This window comes from Lampetra planeri, chromosome 37 (genome assembly GCF_965212315.1).
Source record: "Lampetra planeri chromosome 37, kcLamPlan1.2.h2, whole genome shotgun sequence".
In the NCBI taxonomy this organism is placed as follows: Eukaryota; Metazoa; Chordata; class Hyperoartia; order Petromyzontiformes; family Petromyzontidae; genus Lampetra; species Lampetra planeri.
Window position 1 is genome coordinate 1,497,884 of NC_136143.1, and position 22,748 is coordinate 1,520,631.

General features: G+C 44.1%; 2 protein-coding genes across 3 annotated transcripts; both read right to left on the bottom strand.

The window, feature by feature from the left end:
* Positions 1–1,882: 1,882 nt before the first annotated feature.
* Positions 1,883–7,836, bottom strand: LOC144730865 (zinc finger HIT domain-containing protein 3-like). The gene is made up of 5 exons (XM_078611658.1): positions 7,675–7,836; positions 6,914–6,945; positions 4,807–4,887; positions 3,853–3,927; positions 1,883–2,900 (listed from the first exon to the last, which is right to left on the bottom strand). The coding sequence occupies exons 1-5, from the start codon at positions 7,809–7,811 to the stop codon at positions 2,716–2,718; spliced, it is 510 nt and encodes a 169-aa protein (XP_078467784.1). The 5' UTR covers positions 7,812–7,836; the 3' UTR covers positions 1,883–2,715.
* A 4,744-nt stretch (positions 7,837–12,580) lies between these two features.
* Positions 12,581–22,413, bottom strand: LOC144730866 (putative RNA-binding protein 46). 2 transcript variants are annotated; one of them, XM_078611659.1, is made up of 6 exons: positions 22,254–22,413; positions 20,158–20,347; positions 16,774–17,072; positions 15,953–16,109; positions 14,569–14,874; positions 12,581–13,615 (listed from the first exon to the last, which is right to left on the bottom strand). In XM_078611659.1, the coding sequence occupies exons 1-6, from the start codon at positions 22,326–22,328 to the stop codon at positions 13,503–13,505; spliced, it is 1,140 nt and encodes a 379-aa protein (XP_078467785.1). In that variant the 5' UTR covers positions 22,329–22,413; the 3' UTR covers positions 12,581–13,502. The 2 variants fall into 2 exon arrangements, with proteins under 2 accessions (XP_078467785.1, XP_078467786.1); XM_078611660.1 differs by lacking the exon at positions 22,254–22,413 and adding an exon at positions 21,659–22,124.
* Positions 22,414–22,748: the final 335 nt, after the last annotated feature.

Consider the following 22,748-nt stretch of genomic DNA (forward strand, 5'->3'; position numbering starts at 1 on the left):
CTATTTTGGACGATTTTTGACCCCCCCCCCCTCGTCACAAAAAGTCAGACCCCCTCAAATATGACGTCACAAAGCTCTGCCCCCCCCCAAAAAAAATAAAACATGCTTCAAATCGCTTTAAACTATTATCATTTATCAAAAAGTCTCTTTAATTAAGTGGAACGTGTTGCCTACATTTATTTAAAGTTGCGCATTTTTATGTGACGTCACATTTCAGGTGCGTGACGTCATTTATGGACGGCCCCTAACCCTCCTTACGACTTGGTGCCGTGTGGTTGTGTTACGTTCACCAATAGCGGGCTCAGAGCCGTCCCGAAGGTACGGCGATTCGACCTCACGGTGTCAGATGCAAGACTTCCAGTTTAGTTTGAAGGCATCGGGGGCGGGGGGGCACGTGTTGTGAGATTTACCCCGGGTTCCGCAGCCAACGTATGGACGGCCCTGCCAATACTGCGCCGACAAATAAAATAAACCTTTATAGCAGAAAATGCGGTACGTCCAAGAGTCGTATAGTTGTTTATGCTGGTTCCTTACGCAGGTGAGAGTTCATTGATTTACAGACTCGTTTTGTCAAAGTTTTCAAGGTTAGAGCAGAATGGTATTTTTACAACTGAGGCCAATTTGAACACCCAAGTCATTTAGAAGGTTGCGAGTTACAACTACTCGGCTGAGTGTTAACTCAGCCAATAATTTCTGCAGGGTCGATAAAATTGATGCACATTTTTTTTATTACACGCTTTTATTTAACTCTGTTGTCGCATCCTCAAATCTTGTAACTAAATTTTAACCCACTTCCCAATGTGTTATCCACTGCAAACTTGGTATACTTATGTCATACTGATGACAATACTATATTGTATCATAAAAATATATTTGTAAACAATTTTTTTACATGTTGTTTCGGCTCGGGTCTAATTGTCCACGCTCAACTGACGTTGGTTGTAAATCACCACGCTTACGTTGTGGCAAGCCTCGGGGCCACTTCCTGGAGTTCTGCCATTACTCGTACGGTACATTTCATTAAAGCATGTTTTAAAAAAAGTATTTTTAAATATTAATTTTCGTAATCGGTTGGCTCAAGGCGGCTAACATGATGAATGCTTTCTATTTGAACAGGAAACTTTTCATTTTTTGTTCAAATTATTCGTTTATCAGTGGCGTCACTCGGGGGGTGCGGACCGCACCGGGTGACACCATCAGAGGGGGTGACACCAAAATTAGTCTATACAACTTGTGCAGTGTTTCAGAAGAAATGTATTCTTTTTTTATAAAAAATATCCCTGTAGTTATAAGAACATGTTTTGTAAGCCCAGCTTACATGTACTGTATCAATATACCTACAAGGCTAAATCCCTGTGCGAATTTACTTTTTGAACCTTCGAATGCGCTCCGGTCAGAGCCGTCATTATTACCCAATTACAATTATGCTTCGAATCACGTGGTTTCATCTGCACGTGCTTCAAGCAGCTGTTGCTGCTCGTGTTTTTAGTCGCTGGTTTTGTCAAATTTTCTGGTGTTTTAGCTGCAATATTGTGGTAATTAGTATTTGTGAATTTATATCAATAACTTTTTTGAGAATGAAGTAGTAATTAAATGAAATATTGTAATTTAAAGGTGTAATTTAAATGTTGCTAGTTGTTTATGTCACTACTATTGCCATTACATTCAGTGATATACGGGAATTACGATTTACCAGTAACATTAGTACAAAACACATTACTAAGGATTTTGTATGGTCTAGTACGGGCGGGGGTCCATGAGGGGTGACACCATGAGTTACCGCACTGGGTGACACCAACCCTAGTGACGGTACTGTCGTTTATAAAACTAAAATAATAACCAGATGTACAACAGCAACATTACTAAAGTAAAACCACACACGTAAGAAAAATACATCTTTATTTTAGGCTACATCTTACGAAATAAATGCCACAATGTGGCTACTGAACTCAAATAACCAATCACTTGCTGAGAAATAAACACGTGCTCCCTATACGTGCAGTATAGCCAAGCCGTGGTGGCAATACTGCACGTGGCTGCCTGCAATCCAGCACTATGGAGGCAATGCCGGTTGATGGATCACCTTACAAATGCAGCTAAACTCATTTTCTGTAAGTATCGAGTAGTTATACCTTGGCTTTCCAGAAGGCGGTACAGACAAAATGTGGACTCCACCTGTTCGGTCTGTACAGGAGAAAATTTCCCTCTCGCATATTTTGGTTTTCTCGAGGTGCTCCGGTTTCCTCCCATATCTTAGCACTAATTAAATGGCCGATAACACCTGAATCTGTCGACTGCTGTGCTTGGACAACTGTTGGTGCCGGCTCAGCGTGTGGCTGGCCTTCCACGTTACAAGTTGAAATTATTACTCGTCATAACGTTTTAGATTTTAAAAAACATCTGAACTGGCACACACATTTAGTGGCAGATGTTGCAATAACACACTGCCTCAAAAGCATTAACTTCCGTCTCTGAATAAACACCATCACAGTATTTTATGGACAGTGTTATGCTACATAGTATGGGTACAGCCCTTTGTATTCACCCACTGCTGAGTGCAGGTTGTTGGCGGGGATTGTTTTACCACCGCAGAGATGAGAGCGATAAAATCGTCTCGAGATGGCGACCACTTTTGGCATGTCTTCATCCAGCAGTGGAAAGACGATATCTCTTCTTTGCCGGAGTGCGTTGCGAGGTCCAGAAACGCCGGCGGCGCTAGTCCTCCCGCTCGCCCTCCGCGGGCGCCACGACACTCAGGCACCGGTCGGCGAACTCGACGAAGAGCGGCTCCTGCATGGCGAGGCGCATCGCCGTCGCCTTGTCCTGCGCACCGTCGACCTCCGTCAGAAGCGAGCGCAGGTGGGGGTTGTCCAGCAGCGCCCTCAGGGCGGCGCTCTCGTCTGCAGCGCACGCAAGTTTCACGCAACGCCGACCGGTGACGTCGTCGTTGTCCCCATGCACCACTCTGCCCGGTCAACGTACCGCCGCACAGAGATCTCGACGAGTTGTGGCTAACGTCAGTGACGAGTGACGTCCCTGCTAGACCTCGCATCACTTTTACCAACCTCAACTGCCCAGTGTGGTGAAGGATGGACAAATAATCCCCAAAACTGGTCAAACACAGGGAAGCTTTTGTCCAGTAGCGGACTGACACTGTTGAGTATTACTACAGTAGATTATTGATTATCCCACGGCTTCGGGAAGAAGGGGGTGCCGAATTTTCTAAAACTCTGGATAATCACATCATTATTCAAAATAGATTTTTGCACATCCTTGCATTACATGTTTTTAAGCGCTGTGTATAGGTTTCTTTCGTGTTTTAAATGTGTTTGCGATATGAAATTGGCATAAACATACTAATAGACAAAAAAAAATACCCTACTGTAAAAAGGTGCTGAATTTTCTGTAACGTACTTACCACTTCAATCTCGAATACTTTGCATGGGCTGAGATGCTACGCTCTTGTTTGTGTTTGATGATCGCCGGACTGATACGAACGCCGATTTACATTGCACCAGATCGCACCGTATATTGTTTTTATTATTGTAGTTATTTGTCATAAAATATGTATATATGTGCAGTATTTTCATTGTTTAAGTTGTATGTAGTGTATAATATACTATGGTATTTCACAGTAAAATCAAACATAGCTACTTTTTTTGCCACGCATATGGTGTTGATCGCTGGACTGGTACAGCTTGTGGAGTGGTTTTGCCGGATCGGCCTGAGACCACCAGATAATGTTGGAAGGCGAATAATCGATGATTAACTGTATGTCAGTAAAAGACACGGTCATTTTCAATGGGGTCATAGGTGGAAACGGCAGTTTCAGCTGATGCACCAACGACTCACCGAGTAGACGCAATCTGGTTGGGGGCACTTGGTCAGAATCTTCATCTGCATAATCATAAGTATTGTTGTCCACTGCTGCTGGCAAAATAGCAACAATGTCAAACGTGATCAGCTATGACGCAATGTCAAATCAACAAAACAAGACAAGCAAGGTTGTTTTCGAGCCAGCGTGAATCGCGGATGGTTTATAACTTCATGCATTCCAAAGCAACCGCCTGAACCCTGCACAAGACCGCAGTTTGACTCAAGTTGGGGCCTCACAGATGAGCACTTAAAATAGGCGTGCTGCTAAAATAAGGGTAGAAATCGCACGTTAAAACATCCTTCATTTAGTGTGATAACTGATCGCGAACGACATGTGCCAAGACAGATCGGGAGTCAAGGGGGAATTTACGTAAGAGCTCCAGGATATTGGGAACAGTTGGTGGAAAGAGCAGCTTGTGGGGGTTATTTGACCATGCTTCACCACGCTTGTCACTGTAGGTTGGTGAAAACGCAGAGCAAAGTTATTGTAGCATAGAAAAGCACGATTGATGTTTGCTGCACTGCTCTCTGTCGAGAGCCTACAATTCCTGTTTCGTGTTTTATGCAAGGTGGTTGTCCATCCAAGCACTCTCTAGGTCACTGATGGGCAACCTAAACTAGTGGGGCCACATGAGCAGCCCTCTTTCTCCTCAGCAGGCCACAAGCTTGACATCGTGCTTGTGCACTAATCATGACCCCACGCACCACCCTAGACACACTTAGACCAGGCCACCACGAGGAGGGGCTCCACGGCACACAGGTGGCCAACCACTGATGTAGGCTCAATACCGCTTAGTTTCCGAGATGTGACACGGTCAAGTGCATTCTGGGTGATGTGGTCCAAGACAAACATGTTGCGATCATTCAAATGGTGAATGCATAAATCAGGTGTGTCTGTGGGTGTGCGTGTTGTTGTTGTATACCACACACCCTTGTCGTGCCTTCTGTCAAGAGGGCTCCCAGTGGAAGTGGCGGCAGCAGTGTTGGGCTTTGGAATGCAGTTGCTGCTCCCTAACGAGACAGCAGGGAACATGATGGGACCTTTCTTGCCAGTATCAAAATATAATAATTGTTTATACCCTTTCTGGCAATAAAACAGGTGTTAAGATGTTAAAACACCAAACAGAAACCTTTTGCAAGGAATCATGTCTGCATTAACCACACTTGTGGTGAACATGCAAACAAAATCATGCTATAGTAGTATATGCATTGTCTTTGAAACTGATTGGTCCACACCAGAGACAACAGTGTTAAACCAGAGAACGCCAAAAGGCGACCAGCACAAAGACAATGCAGGGGCATTATAGCTTGGGGTGAGCAGCTACATCATGGGATCTTGCTGGTATCAAAATATAAGAATTGGCTTTACCCTTTCTGGCAATATATTACCAGAACATGTTTTTGTTTGCATGTTCACCACAGGTATGTGTGGTTAATGCAGACATGATTCTTTCCAAAAGGTTTCTGTTTGCTTTTTTAACATCTTAACACCTTCATTTAAAGCTTTCGTGACTGCAGGAATTCATATTCTTTGGGTCTTTCGGTAAAGTAATGTAGATAGGTTGAAAGAAAATAACAAAAAACGATCTACGTGACTACCGAAAGACCCAAAGAATATCTTAACACCTGTTTTGACAGAAAGGGTAAAACCTATTCTTATACAGCAGGGGACGTTTGTCAAAACAGTCGCACACACCTCTGCTGCTGCCACATTTACACAGTGGCAAATCATTAATGTAGTAATTTAATTTGGTTTTTTGTGTGATCCACAGCTGGCAATGCATCTTGTTTGTTAAACAGCTGCCAGCTAACATGTCTGTTATAATTTTTACTCACGCTTGTTTACAGTTAAGCCTCACAGGGTCTCAAGACTGTCAGGTTTCCCAGTAGGTGGCAATGTTGCACGTGTAAACACACCAAGAAAATGAAAAGTAATTTTAACTGCATGTATATTTAAAACCAGGGGCGGTTTCTTCATTAGGGCGATTGGGCGATGCACCACCAATGTCATTCAACCACAGAGTTTCGCGAGCCGTTACTGTGCCTCTGGATATAGTCCAATCAGCGTCATGCTACGTTCTGTGGAGTACCGCCTCTTTTTGGGCGATTTCACTCCGGCTGAGAATCGCCCAGAGTGTTCCCATAAACTTACATTCAAAGATGTTTTTTTTCGAACGGCGGGCACTGCAATGCATTCTCTATGGCATCCGGGAGGGCTCGCACTAACGTGCTTACGTCATCATACGTAAGCACGTTTCATCCAACAATATTATTTGTCGCCACCTAGTGGAATCTTTAATAAAAGAAACTGAGTGGATTGTAATAATAGTGAGTATAGAAACAAACAAGATGTATTGTAAGAGTCACTTTATTTTGCATTAATATTAAATAAGTGAAGTTGCCTTTACATGCTTAAGCTGTTAATTTATCCATTGCATGGGTGGACCTTATCCTTATCAATCATCCAGACATTTGCCCCCCCTGAGAGATTTTGCAGGAGCCGCCACTGTTTAAAACCACAGAACTAAATAATTAATATTCACCCCGTTGTCTATCCACTGCTGGATGATGACCTCCACATGATGTGGCAGTTGTTGGTTTTGAATGACCATACTTTACCACCACGCTGGTCAGTGTGGGATGAAGGGGAGGCCTATGTTAGGCTTGGCTGGTAACCAAACTCCGATGGGATGGGTTTCAGTGCTGCGTTGCGAACAATATTCAGGCTGGAGATTTATGGTTTAATTGAATTGGCTGCTATACTTTTGGGTAGCTTTTCCGACATTCCGAATTTTGGCTTGACCCGAGTCCAGTCTGCACGTACTGCTGTGGCTTGTTTTAAATGCATATCTAATGGGTGTTTCTACCTCTGTGTGTCTCTACGGGTTTACTATATGGCCCATATAATTGGGGTTCCATGGCCCAAATAGCACTGTGGGCTGTCTTTAATTTCCCCCATTTTCTTATCGCCTGTGCGCATGGACCGTGGTGAGCACGTGCTTGCACTGCAGTCGAACGGCGGTGTGCGTTGTGTTACCTTTGTGAACTTTATAGCACTCCACCGAACAGCTGCGGACAGAGAGGTTCAAGTTGAAAGCTCATACAGCTATTCGCCACGTCAACACGGTGCTTGTGCCAGGCTAGGTCCACGCACACACACGAAATATTCCCTCCCCACCCGCCCTATAGCCTTTAACAGGCTGCTGCTGATGATGATGAAAGTGCTGTTGGCGAGCACCTATCTATGAAGGCCGGCACGGCACACCGACAACGGTAACGATGGTGTTGCCATAACTCCACGCAAGGCCGCATTGGTATCCACAATGCTGTTTACGCACCGTACCGGGCACACTCGTTTAATACTAAGTCGACCAAGTGGGAGACCCAGCGAGCGACAAATAGTTGCCACTGGGAACCGAACTCGGGTCGCCGGGTTTCGCAGCGCAGTTCAGCGCTAACCACCGCGCCACCAACCCCCACTCACGTACAGTAACTACCCGGGCCACGTACAGTGTGGTCCAAATGTCTTGTGACACGACCCCCCCCCCCCAATTAATTGACCCTGAACATTGTTTTCCCTTTGCGTATTCATTTATGTTGTCGCACCTCCACTGGTATCCAAAAACATTAAGTTTTAGAGAATGAAATAAGGGTATAGGAGGGGTCACAAGACATCTGGGACAACTGCACAACACGTGCTACGGTGTATCGGCAGGGCGCTCTGTGTTTCGTCACCGTGTGGTTATTATTAAACATTGAATACACGTGGCACGTACTGCGACGGTGTAGCGCACGTACTATGGGCTTTCGCACGCGGGACACTTGTACTTGCGAGGAGAGAGCGCGCACACGGCGCACAACGTTGCCCTCTTCATCGCCTCCATCGCTCGTTCCTCGCCGCCACCCAACAGCAGCAGCCAATCGCAGTCGAGCATCTATGTCACGTGACCGAAGCGCGACCAATCGTGCGCGAGGAAAACGCGGCCTCGGCCTCGCGCTGTAGCCCGCGCGGCCATCTTGGGTAAGGGGAGGATGTCCCCCGTCACGTGACGGGCCGAGGACGCTCCCACTGTTTATTTTACAAATATAATTATTACGATGAGCAACATATAATTTATGTTTCCCGCGTTTATATGCACGCTATAATATAAACATTGTATTTCATACCTGTCAACACATGCGGGTTAGTTTAACACGGAGGCTTTCGCGACCAATATCATAACACAAATCTTGACTTAAAGCTTTCGTGACTACAGGAATGCATATTCTATTATTATTTTTCTATCTACGTGGCTTTACCGAAAGACCCATAAAATATCCATAAGGGGCCGTCCATAAATGACGTCACGCACCTGGGGGGGGGGGGTCAGACATTTGTGACGATGTGTGACGAGGGGGGGGGGTGAGAAATGTGACGTCACATCAAAATGCGCAACTTTAAATAAATATAGACAACACGCTCTACTTATGATAATAGTTTTTTTTACCCTTCTATCTGTCAACAAAACTTACACCTTTGTTTTTTACAAGGAGTCATGTTTGCATAGACCACAATAACTGTAGTCATAATGCAAACAAAAAACATAACTCTGATAATATATGCACTGTCCTTGAAGTTGATTGGTCCACACCCGAGACAGCTTTCCTTAGAGCCTAGTCTCACATGGGTTGGACCAGATGACGCCAAAAGGCGCTCTACTTAATTAAAGAATTTTTAATCAATGTTTTCTCCTACATCAGAGTGCAGCGCCACATTAAATACGCACTACAATGACAATAGTTTAAAGCGATTTGAAGCATGTTTTATTTTGGGGGGGGGGGGCAGAACTTTGTGACGTCATTTTTGAGGGGGGGGGGGACTTTTGTGACGCCGTGTGACGATGGGGGGGGGGGTAAATCCACAGCAAGAAAATTTGAAAAAAACTATTTCTTGCTGTGGATTTCACACCTGATGATGGTTGCTTGTGTTGCAGTCGAAACGTTGTGAGAATTTTATTGTTTTATATTTTTATAATTTCCCTTCTACGTGACTTTACCGAAAGAACCAAGAATATGAATCCATGCAGTCACGAAAGCTTTAAATCAAAACCAACCTAGTAAACTTAGAAATATAATGCAATACAACACAAAGAGTCGGCTAACATAACAGTCAACACCCTACCTGGTTGATTACGCAATGTAACCCAAAAAAAAACTGTATTATGGACCATACATGGTTTACCCCGTATTCTTGTACAGGGAAATAGTTTGTAGGTCCATACTGCATACAGCCGTTTCAATAGGAGCAAAAAAGTGACATTTGTGTTTCTCCTTTGTGATGGGACTTTGTGGGATGAACGCTGAGATTTGTAAGGGCACGGGGTGACCAATAAGTTCTGAACTGTTCTGTAATAAGGTAGCCACTGATAAAGGGTTGACAGGTTTGGTATTCCTCCGGAAACTTCTGGTGTTTAATCAGAAAAACCCGTGAAGGGTTTCAAGTCGGTGTTTGGGGTCTTGCCAGGTTTTCGCAGTAGGGGGCGACGAAGCCGTGCGTGGGCACAGCAAGGCTCAAAGCATTTTTTATTTTTATTTATTTCTTCTTTCGTACGAGTTCATGAAGCCCGTCTTCGCCAGGCAAACGTTTTAAATAAATATAATAATAAACGTGACATGATATATATTTCTTCAGTTTTGTCTATCAGACACGCGAACAACTACAAAAAAACGTGTATTTTTCCACAAAACTAAAATTGTTGACTTGATTAAACTGACATTTAAAGACATACCCATTGGAAGCCGCACAATTTAAAGATTATGTTATTTTTTATTAGAAAGAACAAACATTAATGAACTTAATAGTCCATGAAACCATATCATTAGATGCGGATACCTGATGCACAAATGGAAAATTAAAAACTCTCTCCAGCAGTGTGCGACTGTGGTCATCCAGGACAGATTGTATAACATATAACCACGCAATTCCCGATCCGCAAATACGAAGAAGGCATCACAGCGATGATCCATTCCGCTGCTCCTGACGCTGTTATCTGGCTTGATAACCACCTGAATGAGAGATTGTAGTTGTGGCTGTGGATCTACATCAGCAGCAGTAAGAAAGAAGAAGCGTCCATTCTAGATTTGAAGCTTTCGTGACTGCAAGATTTCATACTCTTATGTGTTTTCGGTAAAGTTACGTCGGTAAAAAATAATAAAAATAAAATAATAATAAATGAAAATAAATCAATTCAATCACGACATTTCGGAGGCAACACAAGCTTCCTCCATCAGGTGTAAAAAAAAGGCACAGCAAAATAACTGTAGCGAGTTAAATCTTAATTTTAGAACTTTCGTGACTGCAGGAATTATTATTTGGTTCTTTCGGTTAAGTCACGTCTAAAGATAAAATAATAAATTAAATTAAATAATAGAATACGACGTTTCGATTGCAACACAAGCAATCATCATCAGGTATAATGAAATAGCGACATAAAATCTAACCAGAAAACTATAGACAGACATATTAGCAGACAGATATTACCAAGATACATTTGGGTTTGCGTGTCTCGCTCTCCCCATGGTCGTGGGGGTTTCTCCAGGTCCTCCGGGTTTTCCCTCCACATTTAAAATCAACATCACGCGTTTTGAGCATGGATGTTAAATACCCGGCCCCCCAAGCCCCTTCCCCGAGCCCACCACGTGTTTAAAAGTTGACTTACTTATTGTTTTTATTCTTTTTTTTATTTTAAGCTTCTACCTAAATTCAACCTGAATTTAAATCGTAAATTGAAACGGATTTGGCGCAGCCTTCCGTAAAAAAAGACTGTAAATCATATATTTTACCGCGCATTCTAAACCATCTCTCGATGCCTTCACATGGACATCCACCCTTCCCCAGCCGGCTCACCCACTGTAATGTTTGCACAGACCCCCGCGTCCTCTCCACGACCACTTTATATGGGCGATAGACATCCGCGGACGTACCCCCCGCCCGCCCTCAACCACCCGTGTCACTAGAAATCCGAGGAAGTTCCTCACGCTACTTCTACAGTCCTCGACTTGCAAACGCGATACGTTCCTGAGAACCGTTAAGTCGATGTGTTCGTATGTTGATTTCTAGAGTTATTAAATGTGTTATTGATACTGCCAAGGGAGGTCCCATGATGTAGCTGCTCACCCCGAGCTCTCAGTGTCCTGATATTGAGTCTTTGTGCTGTTCGCCTTTTGGCGTCCTCTGGTCTAACACCGTTTGAGATTTGGCTCTGAAGAAAGCTGTCTCTGGTGTGGACCAATCAGTTTCAAAGACAATGCATCAAATACTACCAAAGCATATTTTTGTTTGCATGTTCACCACAAATATGTGGTTCATGCAGACATGATTCCTTGCAAAAGGTTTCTGTTGGTTATTTTAACATCTTAACACAACTTTTATTGCCAGAAAGGGTAAAACCTATTATATTTTGATACTGGCAAGATAGGTCCCATGATCATATAGTTGAAAGGGAATAATTTTCAAACTCATAAATAAGAAATATTGCAGTTACATGTAACACAGTAATATACTCTAGAAAACAAAAAAAGTGTCACGTGGAAAGTCATATTTTAACTTACCTCGAGTCAAACAATTTACTGTCATTGTGTATTATGTAATTGTGTATTATGCGGGATGCTGGGACTCATTACATCTCGCGGAGGATCGCTCAACCAACCAAAATAGTTCCGCGGTTCGGTTCAAGAGTACGACAGGACATTCTCAAGTCGGGTGGTTAAAAAATATATATCTTAGAGCGGTTCGCTCGTAAGTGCAGATGGTTCCCAAATCGGACCTTCGTATCTCGCTGCCTGTACACGTAAGCTCTACTGATACGACTATCCTTAAATCATTCCAGCAGCAAAATCCATTTCAATTCAAAATTAGAATATGGGATAATAAATGTTTTTAAACTGTGATATGTCGCATATCCCAATTGTTATCAAAGGCAGGTCAATAAAGTGTAGAGTTGTCCAAGTGGAGGAATTCACATTTCTTTGTGGAGGTTAATGGAAAGCCAAGATCTGCGCACAGCAAATAAAGGTAGCAAGAGCCCAGTCACTTCGTCCAAAGAGGTGTGAAGCATCAGGACGCAAGCAGCCGCAGAACTGAAGAGCAATACAAATCATTGTATTCAATGTTTTTTGACATTACATGGGTTGAACTGAATTTAACTACCCTTTTATACAGCCAGTCAATTCATGCCGTGTTATGTTTATCATTTTCAAAGCCCAACTGTGCCCACGGGAAGGACATTTAAATCCAAACTGGCCCGCTGTCCGATTGAGTGACATCCCTGGTTTAGAGTACAGTATTTGGTGCTATACATTTCCACATAAGCCACTTAGTTGAGCTATTTGTGGCCAGGTCGCTTCTGAAAATAAGGTGAGTCGGCTTTAGCTGGTAAAATAAAACGTTCATTTTGTGGATTTATTTTCATGCTAACCTTTCCGATACTTTGCACTCCTATTGTATTTTTGTATTGTTTGTTGTAACCTTTTGACCCACCTCGACTGACATCTGTAAAAACGAGTTTCTCAATGGTAAATAAGGATTTTGAGTCAATGCATTTTTTGCAAGCAGATTGTGTACCAAGGGAAGCAAGAAGAAATGTCAAGCGGCCATGACAAGGCAGCATTGTTCGAAGCACGAGGAATACCGAGTTTCAATTGTGACCACACACAAGAAAACGCAAGAATTTTAAGACTTTATTTTTGAAATGTGTAAACAATTACAGCAAAAAAAAACATTTAACTTAAACAACTCTTATGATATAACTTCCACTGGTTGGCTGTTTTAGACAGTAGCCTGCTTTGATATGGGAAGTGTCCCCGAGTATTAAAATAATCAGATCAAGTTGTTTTTATTCAAGTATTAAATTGCGTGTTATTTATTGTATAAATTGTGCGTTGAATATGCATAATTGTTTGATGCTATAGTGATGAAAAATATCAAAGTCTGTGCCGTTTGGTTGCCCTAGTGGAAGTGGTGGGTGGTGCTGTGTCCTTGTCCAATCCTGGCCCACAAACTCCGTAAACATTTTTTAAGATAACGGAGGATAACAAAACATGATGCACAAAAAGCTATTTTTTTCTCGTTTAAAATAACAGAAGTTTAAATACGTGAAACATGTCAATGTAAGTCTTTTTTATGAAAGTACTAACATCTATGCAAGTATTTTTGTTCTTTCAAACATAACTAGTGCGTAAAACTTGGAAAACTGTAAAACTATTTATAAAACGTACAACATGCTTAATCTAAGGACTGTTTTCTCCATTTAGCTTAATGATTCTGAAAACCACAAGTGGGTAAAATTAAGCCATATTACAATCAAATCCTGCCTACCATCGACGCATGATGAGATGTCCCAGGTCTCAATGAAAAGTGAGCACGGCAATAAATTAGCATGTGCGTGGAGGGAAAAGTGTGAGAGGGTGCTTTGTGGTTAGTCGGGGATTGGTGCCACTCAAGAGTTAGCATATGAACACAAATGCATTGGTGAGGGAGGAAGTGCTCTCGTGTAAAAGGAGGCGTCATTTAAGACATGTGAAGTAGGGGTTCCTTGCGAGGAAGTGCTGAGGACACAGGCACGGCGATGGCTCAGATGGTTGTCTCCCTATGGCTTGGTGTACGTGCCCCAGAGCTCACTGGCTAGGTAGTGCTGGTCGGAGATGTAATGGGCAAACCTGGGGACATCTCCCGAGTAGTTGTTGCAAACAGCACCTCCACCTGCAGCACACACACAGAGCGGTCACCGCCTTGCAATCCGTGCTCGTTTCACGGGCGGTGACGCGTCCCGTTTTCCGCTTGTTGCAGAGGTTCGTGGTTAGAACCCAGCGGCGACCCTGATTGTACAAGCATTCCCTCGTTATTTCGCGAGGGATACGTAGAGGACGCTTGTGAATAGCAGATTTAGCGGATATTGACCTACAAATATCATACACGCAATTTCTGCAAATGCTTCTAAAGCTGCAATAAGTTATCTTTCTCCATCTCTCATCTCTTTTTTCCATCACTTTCTTTCTCTCTCGATGCAATCATTCAGAGTTCCAGATGCAATTCGCAGATAGACAAAATCGGGGATAGCAAGTTCATGAATGAGGGAATACTGTATTACTACGTATTATTACACGCCGTCTACCTCAGTGGACTTTAAAGATACCCTGATGTCATTAGCAAGAGTAGGTGATTGTGTGCAAGCATCTTCAGGAGGCGTTAAGTTCATCTCGTCATAGTTACACATTGATTGTCATCGTCGGCACACTTGAATTTTACTAGTATTTGCATCGCTAATTTAATGAATAAAATTAACATCGCTTGTAAAAATATTCAACCATGTCGCACGAATTGTGCTTTCCAACGGTAAGTGGTACTTTCTGGGGCAAACATGAATATTTATTGTAGATTTATAGTACCACTTGTGCTTACTGGCACCAGGTCATGAAATGAATACATTTCCATTACGAATTCTCACAGAAGAGTAAGCCCCGGTGACTCGAAGAGGTCAGTTTGCCAAGCTGGCACCACTAAAATCCTAGGATAAAATCCAGGCATCAGCCATCTGATTAATTATATACTGGGTTCTCGAGCGCAGTAAGTTGATGGTCTGATGGATCAGCAATGACTGCACAAAAAAAAATGTCAAAACAGAGGCCCCCAGGCTCTGTAGTGGCTGCCCTCACCTGTACCCCGAGCAGACTGGACCTGTGCAGCACTTGGCAGGTGATTTTCACAGCCTTTTGCGAGTCGAACTTCAGCACTGCAAAGCCACCGGGCAAAATCTTCACCCGAAGCAGCAGCACTGGTTCCACCGCCATCACTGCTGTTGTTACGCGAGAGAACACCGCATGCACGGAGGTCCATGCGGGCCGGCAGTAGCATGTGGCGACCGTGCAGGGAAGGCGCTGGCCTATTCATCAGCGCTGCTACGTCCCAATCTGGGTCGGCCCATTCCACACAGATGGGGTGGCACCACAGCTGGAAGGACACTGTGGAATGGTGGCACACAAACCGGAATATTTTTAATTTCGTTTTTTCCGACTGCGCCATCAGCACCACATAGATCACGAAATGAAGAATCTGTTCAACTCTTGCAGAGCAGTGCCGCCACCGTGTTAAGAGAACGCCCCCCCCCCATAATTAGATATCACAGAACTACCTAAGATCTCTTCAAGTGACCTTTAATATGCACACATCAATCTGCTTAGATCAGCGTGGAAAACGGATCAAATCAATTCCAGGACCAGCACGGCTTGGGGATTCCCATTATCCAGTAGAATTGACAAAAAGGCTGAACATGTTGCATTAACTACGGAACTGTATTCCCATGCATTTAATATATCAAATAGTAAAAAGAAAACATAATTAATACATTTCAAATGCATGAGAATACCAGTTTAGGATGCAACCTAGACTTCGTACAGAATACAGGAAAATACCCGGAAGACTTGAATAAGCCAGACACGGGGTAACTCCGATAGTGTAGTTAACGAACACGCACACACCCACAGGCTCACATGCGTACACGACAATAACAGCCACGATTCGCTTGTGCCAGGCGCGGTGCACACTCAAAATGCACCTGGCCTGGCACAGGCACCGTGGTGACGTCACCGTCACATAGTGGCGAATGGCGGGTATTGGTATTGCCAAACTCGCACCTGTACAGACGGGCTCGCACACGTACACCCCCACACTGGCTCACATAAGCACACAAAACAAAGGTCCCCCCCTCAGCCTAACAGACTTTTGGGGCAAAGGCTACGAGTGAGCCCCTCTGAAGGCTGGCACAATGAGGGGGTGGGTGGCCAGGACCACATCCGACCACCTTTGTCTCCCAATAGGCAATGTTTTTAGACACCGCACCAGTCGACCTAAAAGAGGCCCAGGATCGGCTGAGAGGTCGTTACTGGTGTTGACCAGGAGCTGGAATCCAACTTGGGTAGCCAGGTTGGGAGCGCAGCGCGGTAACCACTACACTACTGTTACCTAATACAGGTGTAAATGCACACAGGGTCACACGCACTAAACACGCATAATTCGTGCGACATGTGACCTCCACCGCACCTGGAATAATTCTTCTGCGGGCCATGGCGGCCGCACAATGGTTCTGGTACTCGACCAATGCGTAACCTTGACTTTGAGCATAGCTGCTCATTTTCACATCCACAACCCCCTCCGTGGCACAACACATTTCCATCAAGACCTCCTCTTTGGTCTTGTCCTGCAAGGGGAGGAGACACAATGCAAACTCACCAGCATTCATTTACTGCTTTGAAGTCCATTCCGGTGCATACAAATTGGTGCTCATGTTATCCTATTCCAGAGACATAATGGCCCCCATAGACCAATGTCCGAAATTTAAAATTACAATACTCTCGCACCAATATTATATAGACATGCATAGCAGAAATATGCCTCTCTTTTTACTCGATTGCCTTTGTCCTACCGTTCTATACAGCACCACTTTAAATGTATGATTGTATAGCCAAACAAAGTTGAAAATTACTTTTTGCATAAATGAGCATTGAGGCAGTGTTTCATTGCCTTTTAACAGCGTTACTGTTGCACTGGAGAGGTACCGTGACACTCGTGAATGGATGACGCAGCCTCCCGTTTTCTTGTTTGATTGCATGGCACGTGCAGTGTGAAATTTCATTCGCACACATTCGATTTCGTTATTTCATTCACACTGACATTTGATTTCGTTAAATGGAAAAGTGTCCATAATTTGTCAATTGTATTAACGCAAAATTGTGTAAACCACACGTTCTTACCTGTATTGGATTTAGAATTAATACATGTTGTATTTTATACTGTTTTGTTATCATTATGGCACTGTAGGAAAGATTACCCCCCGCCCCTCCCCTCCGACCATGCCGCCGTACCTTTGGCAGTCCACTAATGAAGAGACAGCAATTGTCTTTGCTGATGCAGACTCCGATGCGATGTCTGGGCCGGATATACCAATTATTTAGCTTCCGGACAGCGGTCTCCGCGTCAGCGCAATTCGTGTAGGTGGCGAACGCGAAGCCGCGGTTTTCTCCGCTAAACGCCATCATAAGGCGCAGCTTGTAGAGCTGCCCAACCATCTCCAGCACGGGCACCAGCTCGTCCTCGTAGAGGTCACGCGGGAGTTTCCCCACAAACACTTCGCTGCCACGGGGGGGCGGGAACCCCTTCCAGTCTGCGGCCAGGGGGAGAGACAGTCCAGTCACATGTTAAAGTCGCCAATACAAATGTATGTGCACGTGTGGTAGCGGTTGACTTATAAGAATACAGCAATACCCCGGTTCACATCGGCGATGCGTTCCTGAAATGTGACGAACATTGAAATGTTAATCAAAGCAATTTTTTCTCATAGGAATGAATGGAATGGGGGGGGGGGATTGCGTTCCTAACGTCGTCACTTCACGTATTACTCTTTGGTTCTTTCGGTAGTCACGTAGGTATAAAATAAAATAAATCACAACGTTTCGGACGCAACACAAGCGTCCGTCATCACTGTTTTAAAACAAACTGCCTCAGCAGCAGACCATGCTTTCCCACCTGATGACGGACGCTTGTGTTGCACCCGAAACGTCGTGATTTATTTTATTTCATACCTACATGACTTTACCAAAAGAACCAAAGAGTATGGATTCCTGTAGTCACGAAAGGTTCAAATCAAGATTGAACTTCACGTATTGTCACTCTTTACCTATATTACCCCTTTTTGGTTAATGACAGTTATATTCAAATACATATTACATAACATTAAAATTACCAGACATTTAAATACAAAAAAAACAGAGTTAAAATTTTTCTTATCTCGAGTACCGAGAGCTGGCTTTGCTTACTGGGTATGAGGTGGCAATGTGGAGACACACGCACCCCCCCCCGCACACATGCGCTCGTTCACAGGTCCACATTCTAGATTTGAAGTTTTCGTGACTGCAAGGATCCATACTTAAGGTTTTTTTTTCGTGACTTTACCGAAAAAACCGAAGAGTCTAGGGTCCACATACACGCACTCGTAGGAGGAGCGCATGCGTCTCGCTTCGGCAGCAGTGCCGAATTACATCTAATTTTACTTCTACGATACATAAACACGTTTACAACGCCTCTTAGCCACAGATACTGTACTCAACACCAGTGTAGAGCAGTAAACTTTAACACAAATTATATAGGGTACAATAAAGATCACCAAAATACTGTACGGACAATTCCCGGGTTACAAATCTAATTCATTCCCGAGGCCTGTTCGTAAGTTGAACGGTTCGTAAGTCGGAACACAATAAGGTACTGTATTTAAATGCCCGTATAGTCAGTGTTATGAAATGTATTATGGTTGGACAAAAATGGAAGCATTGGTGAACTCACAATTAAGAAGAAATATTGTACATTTGCATGTAAAATTAAATAAACATAAATAGAAAAAAAAACTTATATTTTCACTTACCTTGAGTCCTGATGCAAGCTTGTCGTCGGAAGAGGAGAAATGAGTCACCACAATTGCACACACACAGACGCACACCCAGACACACACCCACACTCCAACGATCTCCTGTGTTACCTTTACAGGGTGTTGGTGGCAGAGCTGTTAGCAAGCAGCGCCGATGAAGGCCTGGACGACACACGAGGGGGGGGGGCGAGTGGCCAGCGCCACGCCCGGCTACAGATGCCTCCCCAGTGGCGTCGTTTATACACCGCATCAGGTACCCATTTGAGGCCGAGTCGACCTGGGGGAGGCCCAGGTCCCATTCAGATAATCGTCATTGGTGTTGACCGTGAGCAAGAATCGAACTCGGGTCGCCGCAGCGCGCTAACCGCTGCACTACTGCTCCCCACAGACTCACTTTCAGTCTCACACACACACAGTCACACACACAGTCACACACACACAGTCACACACACAGTCACACACACAGTCACACACACAGTCACACACACGCGCTCGCACTCACTCCCAGCGTGAGGCCGACTCATGACATCTCTCGGAGGATCACTCCTCTGAACAGAATATTTCCACGGTTAAATTTGTAATTGCGAGTTCGCGTTTTAAGCCAAATGTTATTTTTTATATCTCGTGGACGCTGGTTGTCAAGTACGTGTGTTCGTAAGTCGATGACTACATGCGTATACATAATATACTGTACCCTACAGTACATTTATTTATGCGCTACGCAAAGTAGTTTGTACAGGGTAGGTGGAGGGTGAAGGCCGAGGCGACGGATACGGTTGGGGCGATGCAGATCAGGCAGTATTAAGTGACGACGTATTTGCAAAACGACGTCAATAAGGGTATTACTGTCCCTGGTATGGTGTGAAAACATCATTTAGGAAGACAGAGGGCGTGGTGCCGGCCACCCACCCATGTCCCGTTGTGTTTGCTGTTGTAACTTTCTGACCTACCCATACTATCTTCATAGCGCATCAGATTTCTCAATGATAAAAATTTAGATTTGTGGACCATGTTGGCCTTAATTGATGCTCACTAATAGCGCTTTCCCAACGGTATGCTATGTCTATAGGGGGATCTTTATCTTCGTGATAGCGGTAGTGAGTGGTTAGCACACACAAGGTAAACATCGATGGCGAATGTGATCTGGTCCTGGGACTCCCTTAGGACAACTCACCCGGGTCAAAGGCCGTGGTGCTGGTCGCACCATCCCCTTGGGTATTCCAGCCTTAATAATAGGTACTAACAGCATTAGACCTCTTTTGCCAGTACCAAAATATAATAGGGTTTTTCCCCTTTTTTTTCTGGCAACAAAACTGAAACCTTTTTTTACGAGGATTCATGTCTGCATTGACCACAATACTTGCAGTCAAAATGCAAACAAAACAAAAATATCGATTTAAAGATTTCGTGACTGCAGGGATTCATTTTCTTGGTTCTTTCGGTAAAGTCACGTATAATTGTATTTTATTATGTTTTATTACTTTATTATTTCCCTTCTACGTGACTTTACCGAAAGAACCAAGAAGAAAAAACAAAAAGTGTGTTTTTATGCATTTTGACTGCCAGTATTTTGGTTAATGCAGACACGAATCCTTGTAAAAAAAAGGTTTCAGTTTTGTTGTCAGAAAAAAGGGGAAAACCCCTATTAAGGTACGAACAACTCAGCTTCAAAACACTATATGTATGGGGGGGGGGATTTATGTGCACGTGTATGCTCCCGTGGGTGCGAATCAACACGAGTGCCCATGTATCATTGTACCCATGTGCCCATGTGCGTGCCTGTGCGTGCACATTCGCGCGGGCAAGAGTCTCGGTGCGTCTCAGATACCGGGTGGCGGTCCGTACGTCCGCTGTCCGTTCTCCTGGGCCAGTCTGTACCCCGTGCGACGAACCAGCTCCTGCAACGCATTCTCCTTGGGGTCAACACTGAACGCTTTTAAAACCCTCAGAGTGGTGCTGGTTATCGGAGCATGGCACGGGGAATCTGACGGAGCATGGCACGGGGAATCTGACGCCATCTAAGGGGGGGGAAGGGAGGCAAATCAGCACACAACAACGGTTGATTATCTTCTTGGTTCTTTCGGTAAAGTCACGTAGAAGGCAAGTAATAAAATAATAAAAATAAAACATAATAAAATAATTCTCACGACGTTTTGGCCACAACGCAAGCAGCCGTCCTCAGGTGAAAACCAGGTCTGTCGAGGCGACAGCGTCATTTAGACACTGTCGCCTCGACAGACCTGGTTTTCACCTGACGGCTGAGGACGGCTTTGTGGCCGAAACGTCGTGAGAATTCTTTTATGTTTTATTATTTTATTATTTCCCTTCTACGTGACTTTCCCGAAAGAACCAAGAAGATGAATCCCTGCAGTCACGAAAGCTTTAAATCGAAATTTAACGGTTAATTAAAATGTTCTCTCTCGAGGTTGTTCTGCATATTTCTTTATTCAGTGATCATTTTGTGCACGACCAAGCAGCCGCTTTTGAAGTTTCCGGGAGCGTGCGCAGAGCAAGAGCCGTGAGCCCGTGACTCCAGACATCAGGAGGGGTTCTCAACAGCACACGGGTCGACTCAGACCGCCATGCGTTTCTCCAATGTTTCTCCAAATACGCTTAGGTTTTTTCGATAAAGTCACGTAGGTAAAAATAAATAATATACTTTTATTTCTATATAATAGAAATAATATAAGTGTATTTCTATTATTTTTATTTTTACCTACGTGACGTTACCAAAAAAAACCAAGAGTATGAATCCTTGCAGTCACGAAAGCTTCAAATCTAGAGTTTCTCCAAATGTTTCGTGCTCATAAGCCTTACGTGGTGTTGCACTGCGCAACTCCCAAGAAATGCACTACACATTTGGCAGCATTAACATTCGACTATCGCATTGGAAATGAACACAAAACCACTACGATTTCAGAGTCAACAGTGTTTGGTAGTCGTTTTGACGTGTAAAGTTTTAATATTGTCATAAACGTCGCACAATTGAATTAGAATGCACGCAGTTGTGCAAGTGTGATGTAAAACTGTCGTCAACATCACCCGCGATCCACAGCTGTCGCAGCTATTGTATAGATATATAGTTTTGAAGGTCCAGCACTGGAGTAAGACTCCACAGGGTTATTTTATATTTGTACCCCCCAGATTGAAGTCACGTGACGTGCTAACCGCGCTGTAACTAATTTTACTTGGGCCCAAAACGTCGACTATTTTCTTTCGATTAAAGGCAAGTGTTATATACAAGTGTTATATATATTTCTCTATTTAAGGCCAGTGTTATTGAAGACTGTGTGCAATGTTTAGTAATGTTGTTGTGCACCATTGCTTACCCGGCAGTATCACGAAAGATTCGCAGCACTGAAGACGAAACGTGTCTGGATAAATTAAACTAAATCGTATTAAAAGTGATTTGATGGTAATTCAACAGAGGCCTAAATGAATTTGCTTGTAAATGTCCGCGGCTCCCCAATCAAAACGCCCAGACCCTCCCTCTCTCCTGCTTTGGCAGCTCGAAGTGGTAGTCGTAATTCCACTTCTCCATGGCGGGAGTAAGAGCGACAAGATTTATAACTAATTCACACAAAGCGACACTTTTACACTTCGCAGTGCATACATCATACTGTACGCGGGATCTTTTAAATAAACATTCGACAAATATCCGATGGATTCAACACCAGGAGCCATCCATTTTAAGTTCGTTATAAATTTGCCAATATAATGAAAGGTACCCCCCCCCCCCCCTCTTAACCACATTCAACATTCACATGTCATCTCGGCGAGCACCGCAGACTTGGAGACGAACGTGGCCAAGATGGCGGCCTCCTTACACCGCCATTTTAGGAACGTGTCCGCCCCTCCCCAACTCACACACAAAAAACAGTCAAATTCATTTCCGTCGCCCCCCCCCCAGGGCCTTGTGATCACCTGGTGATGATGCAGATACACGAAGGTGGACGTCGTCGTTGGGGCTGGCAATCGACCGCGTGCCGCTGAGCCCATGTCGGCAAGGCGTGAGTCACAAGCCGCACCTGGAGACAATTCCAGATGGTCGAGACACCCAATGAAGTCTCCGATCAGAGATGCACCCATTTATGGACACGTGGGATATTTTGAAGCCCCACCCATGGCCACACCCCACGAGATGAAAGCGTGGTTAAAATACATGTATTTTATTTAATAGGTGAAGCCCGCTGAGATCTAAAACGCCCTGGCTATCACGCGATAGCTCAATGAAGTGGCTTCTCACGTGGAAATGTATAGCACCCAAATATTCTAAACTTATGTTTTTAAATGTGGAGGGGAAAAACTGGAGGGCACGGAGACAAATCCACGGGGAGAGAGACACGCAGACTCCAAATATACAGCAGCAGGCGTCAGGGTCGGGATCGAATCCACGAACCTCCTGCGTGCCAGGCGAGG